Source organism: Lolium rigidum, chromosome 5, assembly GCF_022539505.1.
Source record: "Lolium rigidum isolate FL_2022 chromosome 5, APGP_CSIRO_Lrig_0.1, whole genome shotgun sequence".
Taxonomy (NCBI): domain Eukaryota; kingdom Viridiplantae; phylum Streptophyta; class Magnoliopsida; order Poales; family Poaceae; genus Lolium; species Lolium rigidum.
The window spans coordinates 216,316,810-216,324,835 of NC_061512.1; the positions used below are offsets into that span (position 1 = coordinate 216,316,810).

General features: G+C 49.2%; 1 protein-coding gene across 1 annotated transcript; it reads left to right on the forward strand.

Moving 5' to 3' along the window:
• The first annotated feature begins 1,292 nt into the window (after positions 1 to 1,292).
• Positions 1,293 to 2,435, forward strand: LOC124657076 (putative clathrin assembly protein At4g40080). The gene has a single exon (XM_047195691.1). The coding sequence runs from the start codon at positions 1,293 to 1,295 to the stop codon at positions 2,292 to 2,294; it is 1,002 nt and encodes a 333-aa protein (XP_047051647.1). The 3' UTR covers positions 2,295 to 2,435.
• The last annotated feature ends 5,591 nt before the right edge of the window (positions 2,436 to 8,026 follow it).

Below are 8,026 nucleotides of genomic sequence, written 5' to 3' on the forward strand. Positions count from 1 at the left end.
TCTAGCCAGATGTTCCGGTTGATAGTAATTCCAAAATTTGGAAGGTGAAGATACCTCTTAAAACTAAAGTGTTTGCATGGTATCTTCATCGTTGGATCATTCTTACTAAGGATAATCTTGCCAAACACACCTGACACGGAAGTAAAAAAAAGTGATGTGTCTTTTGTCATTTTGATGAGACCATTAAGCACTTATTCTTCCAGTGTAAGTGTAAGTTTGCCGGATCTATATAGTCAGCCATCCATATAGGTTCTGCTTTATATCCACCACGTAGTGTTGCCAATATTTTCGTCAATTGGCTGAATGGTGTGGATACTAGGTTTAAGCGTCTTATTAGGATGTGAGCGATTGTCGTTATTTGGTCGTTGTGGCTATGTAGAAATGACAAGGTTATTAATAATGTTTCTTCTTCTCTTATGAAGGTCATATACCGGTGCATAGCTACACTCTGTTCATGGTTGCCAATTCAGCGGGTGGAGCATCGAGACCTCTTTACGGAGGTGTGTTCACGGTTGGAGGGTATGCCAAAGGATATGTTTTTTCAATATGGGTGGCAGCGTGATCTGCGCCTGGATCCACCTAGCAAGATGTGTTGCATTTCAATAACTTTAAGTACTTGCCTTGTGTTTTGTTGGAGATTTTGTAATAACTATACTTGTACGGCTGTGTGCATTCTACTTAGCTATGCAGATACCGGATCTATTGCTCAAAGTAATAAAGTAACATTACTTAACCTCTGAGTGAAGAATAAAGTGGTATTACTTAACCTCCGAGTAAAGTAATAAAGTGGCACTGCGTCCTCCTCTTTGAGGCGGCGACGGTGGCTTAACCCTATCGTCCGCCCCCTCAAGGAGGAGGGCGCATATTTTCGAGGTGCCACGAGTCTGAAAACTTGCAGGCTTGCAGCACAAGGATACCAAGAATCGAATCACCTCTCTACGGTATAAGGGTTGACCTCTCCTCGTAGAGAAAACAAGTAAGGAGTACTACCCTCCAAGTAGTACGTAGAACATGTTACGACGAGGAATACTCTGGATGAGGACAAGTTTGACTCTTCCAGATCAAATGATGCACTCCGTGATGCGCTCCGTACTGCTCAATTTGATCGAGTCAAACCCATCCGACGGCCCAGGCAACACCGTCCGTCGCGTCTGCTCATCTGATCCCGCCACCGCACCAGAAACCATTACTTTGCTGACAGCTTCGTTCCCACTTCCGTCCCCCAACTGCCAATCTCTCTTCGCATTTCGCAGCTCATTCCAATCCCACCACCATTCCCCTCGCGCGTCGCCATGGGCATCAAGCTCCTGCGCCTCGCGGCGACGCTCCTCTCCCCGGGAACCGCCACCACGGCCTCCGCCGCCGACGCGCAGAGCGCGGTCCTGCGCGCGACGCAGCACCACCCGTCCACGGCCCCACCCTACGCGCACCACCTGGACGCGCTCCTCGCCTTCGGCCGCGGCTCGCGGCTCTCCGCGGCCGCGCTCGCCACCGCGCTCACGGACCGCCTCCGCGCCGCGTCCACCGGCCACGGCGACGCCGCCGTGGCCCTCAAGTGCCTCGTCCTGCTCCGGATCCTGCTCGCCCGCGGCGCCTTCATCCTCCGCGACCAGCTCCTGGTCGCGCTCGCCCGCCACCCGGCGTCCGGCCGCAACCCGCTCGCGCTCGCGTCCTTCCCGCTGGCGCGCTCCTTCGCCGCCTCCTCCTGGGTCCGCTTCTCCGCCCGGCTCCTCGAGGTCCTCCTCCTCCTGCCCGACGCCTCCCGCGACGGCGACGCCGAGTACCTCGCCGCGCTGCCCAACCCGCGCCTCATCTCCGAGCTGGCCGCCTTCGCGTCCGTCGCCGCCGCCGTCCGCCAGGCCCCGCCCCCGTCCTGCGCGCCGCTGCGCAACACGCTCATCTGGGAAGCCGTCCATCTCGCCGAGGAGGACCGGGTCGCCGCGGAGCGCAACATCGCCGCGAGGGTCCGCGAGATGGGCGAGCGGCTGGACACGCTCGGCCTCGCCGACGCGGCTGAGCTGGTGTGCGTGCTGAGGCGCGTGGAGGAGGGCGCAGCGTCGCCGGCGGAGTGGAAGTGGGCGGGACTGGACGAGGCCGTCGTGGCCGACGCGGCGCGGCTGCGCGAGCGCGCGGAGGAGGTGCTGCTGCGCAGGACGGAGCAGGACAGCCGGCTTGTGCGGAGGGACCGCGCGGCGGCGAGCGCGTCCGCGCGCGTCGTCGCGCCGGCCCTCGGCGCCGACGTCCGGTTCGGCTCCTCGCGGTGGGCCGGCAACACAGTTTCCTCATGGCGATAGGAGATGTACATTTTTCACCTGTAAAGTACAGTACGTGTGTCATGTACCATGCTTGTACCGTAGGAAAACAACTAGCAAGAAAATTACGAATTCTTTTGTTGAAATTGAAACCGGACACAATGAGCTTGAGCTGTTCTTCGACTTTTTGATTGAGGAATGTTTGAACTAGTAGTAGCACTTTGTTTACATGAAATCGATCACTAGATGTTGGTCTCACGATTAAGATTCAGCTACGACGATCTATCAGGGCGAAAGCTCGATGCTCATACCTCGACGGCGATCTTGGACTACTGACAACTGCTGGTACCGTTCTACTATCAAAAAGTATTTTCCTTTCGCGCTAAGACGTACCTACTACTGTATGTAGGTATATACTTCCTCTGTCCTTAAATACGTGGATGTTTAGCTTTAAAAAATGTCACAAAAGAATGTAGAGTGAATTCCACTTTTTACCCCCTAAGATCAATTTTGTGCCACTTTTTACCCAATTTAACGGAAATTCCTAAAAACTACCCCATTTAGCATACTTTCTTCCATTTAAGATTCAGCTACGACGATCTATCAGGGCGAAAGCTCGATGGACAGGAGCATTAAATGCTCATACCTCGACGGCGATCTTCGACTACTGACAGCTTCTTCTAGCGGAAAAAGACAACTGCTGGTACCGTTCTACTACTCCCGGGTGCGTATGCTCCCTCTATCAACAAAACATATTTTGAAGTGTGGAAAAATTTTGATAAAAAATTCTACATGTACATCTTCATAATATATGTGTATGCGTCAAATTTCATGAAAAAATAATATTTTTTGTGGCCTGTGTAAAAAAGAGAAAACTTATCCTGTGAAAAGCATTGTTTTCAGCACTGAATTTTGTCTTTTTTACACACGTCACATGATAAGTTCATTTTTTATGAAACGACTTTGTGAGCGCGTAGCACGTGAAGATCTACGTGCGAATTTTTTGTTTCAATTTTTTAAAAATTTAAAATATGTGTAAGATGCATTTCAAAATATAGGGAGCATATGCTCCCATGTTCCAAAACACCACTCCCAAAACGTACCTACTACTCTATGGAGGTATATACTTCCTCTGTCCTTAAATAAGTGGATGTTTAGTTTTAAAAATTGTCACAAAAGAATGTGTTTTTCTCTTTCTAATGCATATTAAAGTAGCCAAATTTCTTCGCGTTTTCGAAATATACAAAGAAATAATATGTTGATTTCGTAATGTATTTTTCACTCCATATTATAATTCATATTAAAAACCCGCATATACACTTGTATCCCAAACTCGCAACCTGGTAGCGGTCGAGTGATGTCCACATCTACGCATTAGGGCATCTCCAGCGGCGCGACGCATTTCGGACGTCCAAACGGACGCGTTGTGTCCGTTTGCGTCGGCCCAAATGGTCGAAATCGTCCGGGCATCCGTTTGCGTCAGGGGTGGACCAGCGGCACGACGCATTTTTTTTTCATTCATAAAGCCATAATTTACATTAATAAAAACATAAATAAGCCATAAAGGCGTGCTAAAAGTAGGTGCTGCCTACTGGTCGTCGTCGCTGACGAGGTCAATAAACTCCGGCGCCGGCCATGGAAGCTTGTACGCCGGCGGTGGAGGAGGTACCGCCGCATGGGCAGGAGGCTGTGGCCAGGGATCCCACGCCGGAGTAGCAGGCGGAGCGCGGTCGTTGGAACGCGTCGGCGTGGCCGGAGGAGTCGCCGGCCTCCCTTGCGCGAGCGCTGACTCGCGGAGCTGGATTGCGAGCCCGTCCCACAAAGCGAGCTCGTCCTGCTCGCTGTTGGTCAGTGCCATGGCAATGGCCTCCTCCTCGGAAATGTCCGGCGGCTGGATGTCCGGATCCCACGCCGGTCCGCCGTCGTCGTGGTCGTAGTGTGCCATGTTCACTTCCTCGTCCTCGTCCTCGTCCTCGTCCTCGTCGGCGTCCTCGTCTGCGTCCACCTGGTCGTTCTGTTCTTCTTCTGCGGCGATCTCGCGCTCGAAGTAGTCTACGTCGCCGAGGTAGCCAGCGCGGCGGTGCGCGTCGAACTCCCACGACCCGAATGAAATCCAGCTGTAGGAGTTCAGCGCGTACGCCGGATCCTCCCGCAGATCCTGCGGCAAGATCGCTCGGCGGCGGCGCACCTCGTCCCGCCGCTCTCGGCCCTCGCGCGGCACGGGGGGAGCCGGCACGCGCCTCGAGTTGAGGTACCAGCCCCCGCCCGAAGTTGACGCGGACGTACCGGCCGACCCGTGCCTTCTTGCCGGACCGCGAGCCGCTAGATTCGTGGTCGTTCTTGGTCTTGCGGAACGGCCAGCATTTCTTCCCCATGGCGACGGTGGGGTGGATAGTATGGGATGTGCCAATTGTTTGGTCGGGGAAATAGCCGCCGGCAGCGTCCCTTTAAGAGACTCGGACGCCATCTCGCCTTCAATGGCCTGCCACTGCAACGCTGCCTAGCTGCGCACGCTCGCGAAAACCGAGGCGCGCCATTAACGCGGCCCTGCAAAGTCTGCAGCGTGCCGGCCGCAAGTAATGCCGCGGAAGACGAAGCAGTTGTGTCCCTGCCAAACGGACCCGTGCGAGGACTGAGCGGACACTTTGCGCGTCCGCTCAGCGTACGCAGAGACGCAAACCTGTCGCATATTTGGATCAGATTCGCAGACGGCTCGGTCACTATGCCTCGCGCCGCTGGAGGTCGAGATGCCCTTACGCAACCTTGTGTCTTTTGACCTCGTCGTGCAAGTGCTGGTATATATTATTCGGTCACGTTGGTAGAGTGAGCGTACGCATCAAGCATCAGTCTTCACGGCCACGTTGGGTTGGGTGCCTGTGCTTTTGACTTGATCATCGATCATGTGCCATTATCGTGACGCTCCTCCTCGTTTATAAACTACAGTCGGCGCGCCACCACGCAATAGATTATGCTGCTCGCTCCATTTCCAGACACGTACGCTGCGGCGCCACCCGGCCATGAGCTGGTGTGCGTGCTGAGGCGCGTGGAGGAGGGCGCAGCGTCGCCGGCGGAGTGGAAGTGGGCGGGGCTGGACGAGGCCGTCGTGGCCGACGCGGCGCGGCTGCGCGAGCGCGCGGAGGAGGTGCTACACTGCTACTGCGCAGGACGGAGCAGGACATGCGGCTTGTGCGGAGGGACCGCGCGGCGGCGAGCGCGTCCGCGCGCGTCGTCGCGCCGGCCCTCGGCGCCGACGTCCGGTTCGGCTCCTCGCGGTGGGCCGGCACAGTTTCCTCATGGCGGTAGGATTGTTCTACTGTGTACATTTTTCACCTGTAAAGTGAGTACGTGTGTCATACTAGTATGGGTGTAGTAGTGTAGGGAAACAACAACTAGCATGGAAATTCCGAATTCTTTTGTTCAAACTGGACTAGTAGATGTTCTTGGTCTGTGCTTCGGGCTGATTGCTCGAAAAATGTTTCAAGTGGTACAATCACTTTGTTTCCGTGAAAATTGTGCAATGGATATTGGTCTCACGATGAAAATTAATGTTCAATGATCAATCAGGGCGAAAGCTCGGTAGGAGCATTAAATGCTCATACCTCGACGGCGATCTTCGACTACTGACAGCTTCTACCGGAAAAAAGACACCTGATGGTACTGTTTTCCTTTCGGGTTAAGACTTAGGGCAGGTACAATGATGTGATATTAACCTTTCTTTACTGTTGTTATGTAGAACTTTTGCTTAGTTGATAGAGAGATTAAAGAAAGAGAAGGTCATCTTCCTTTAGTTAAGAGATGATCTCTTATGAAATAAGAGAAGATTATTTTCTCCATTATACCATTTGTTTTTCCTTAGCAATTTAATTCTTTCTACTAGGAAGAACAATAAAAGATAATGCATTGTACTATTTATTTTTAGTGTCTTCTCTAAATAACGTGGACCGCTAAGAGAAAGCGTGTCTTCTCTATCATTGTACATGCGCTTACTCACTCCATTCTTTTTTTTCTGTTTTTTCTGATTTAATCTATTTAAAAAAACAAGCTAAATTAAGGTTACATATATTACTACTATTTGAATATGTGAATAATACCGTCTAATAAAGAAAGCAAAACCATCTCGATTTTTGTGTTATTGTTAATTAAATGCTAGAATATAGATTACTCGTATCGACGACTATGCAATCTGGAATCCCAAACTTGCAATCTGGTAGGGCTCAAGCGATGTCGACGACTATGCAACCTTGTGTCTTTTGACTTTGTCGTGCAGCTATATACAATTCGGTCACTTTAGTGGAGTCTGCGTACGCATCAAGCATCAGGGAGCACGTGTTGGGTGCTTCTCTTTTGACTTCTTCATTAATCATGTGATTAACATACTATTATCATATTATTCTTAGATCATGCTCCTCGTTTATAAATTAACTACAACCGTCGTGCCACCACGCAATAGATTATCATGCTCGCTTCATTTCCAGGCACGTACCCTCTGCCACGCCACCGTGGCATGCATTTTGCCCCTATAAACCGCTGCAAAATACACGACCGGTTCCTCATACTATAGTCCTATTGTACATACAGTACATGTACCACCACGACGGTGTACCAGCCACTTCATCTGATGGGTCAGTTTTGCTGCAGGCATGGCAATATATAGCTAGGTGGTTGAGTGTTACATAACGTGCCATGAGCCACAGCCATGAGCGAAAATCTATGACCGAGAATTAAACATACGGTTTCACAATCAACAGTAGTACGATTCATAGTACTCCCTCCGTTCTTCAAATTTACACAAATTTAATACGGAGTATATCTTTTATGAGTGGGAGGGAATATATCTTACTATCTTCTTGATTACTAGTATTATGTATTTTTAAGATTTGTTCATAAACAACGAGCAGATCCATTATATTTTTTTCCGTTTGCTTACATCTAAGAGATTCAATTAGTTAATCAAAAAATATTGTTTTTTTTACATCTTGTTTGTTTCAGTAATTTAATATTGATATAATATGTACGGGTATTAAATTTTATGCCTCTGGTTTCTTAGTTGTGCTCACTTTTCCCCATTCGATAACTTCTTGCTCACTTTTCCCCATGTGTCTAAATTTTTGCTTTCACATTTTTCTCACTTTTGCCCCCGAATAGTTGCTCACTTCGAAGGCAAAATGAGCTGAGTGGGGAAAAGTGAGTAGTGTTAGCGAACGAGGGGCATAGAATTAGCATGCTGTCAATCATTCAAGAACAAATGCTTGAGACCACCTTATATACCTTGAAACTTTCTGGTCTATGTAGGCATACCCATTATAGTTTTCCATTTGCTTACATCTAAATGGAACAACCAAACACTCTTGAGACATCCATCAATGTATTTATCGGATGATACACAATTTAAGGTCTCCGAAGATATGTACAAGCGTACGAGAGAAAGCAAACAAGAAGACATAAATATACAGGATGTTCTTATGAGTGACTCGTATCAGTATGGGAGGCATATAATTTTGTATTTTTTTGGATTAAGTGACTCATTTTATTAACTGTATTTTTTAAGTGATAATGAATCATAAGAAGAAGCATGAATCATATTGTAGAATGTTATTTGCATTTAGGGAAAGTGTGCCTGCAAGCAAAAAAGGTTAGAACTATATGGAACACCCAACGTTTCAGATGAACATTTCTCAAACCTTGCGTGGTTTTATTAAGTGTGATAGAAAATTATAATAGTTATAATGGTACATTTAGGAGCTAGGTTTTTCTCACTCGTGTGAAATAAATCT

Coding starts and splice junctions, on each gene's coding strand:
- LOC124657076 (XM_047195691.1), top strand. CDS start 1,293: ATGGGCATCAAGCTCCTGCGCCTCGCGGCGACGCTCCTCTCCCCGGGA.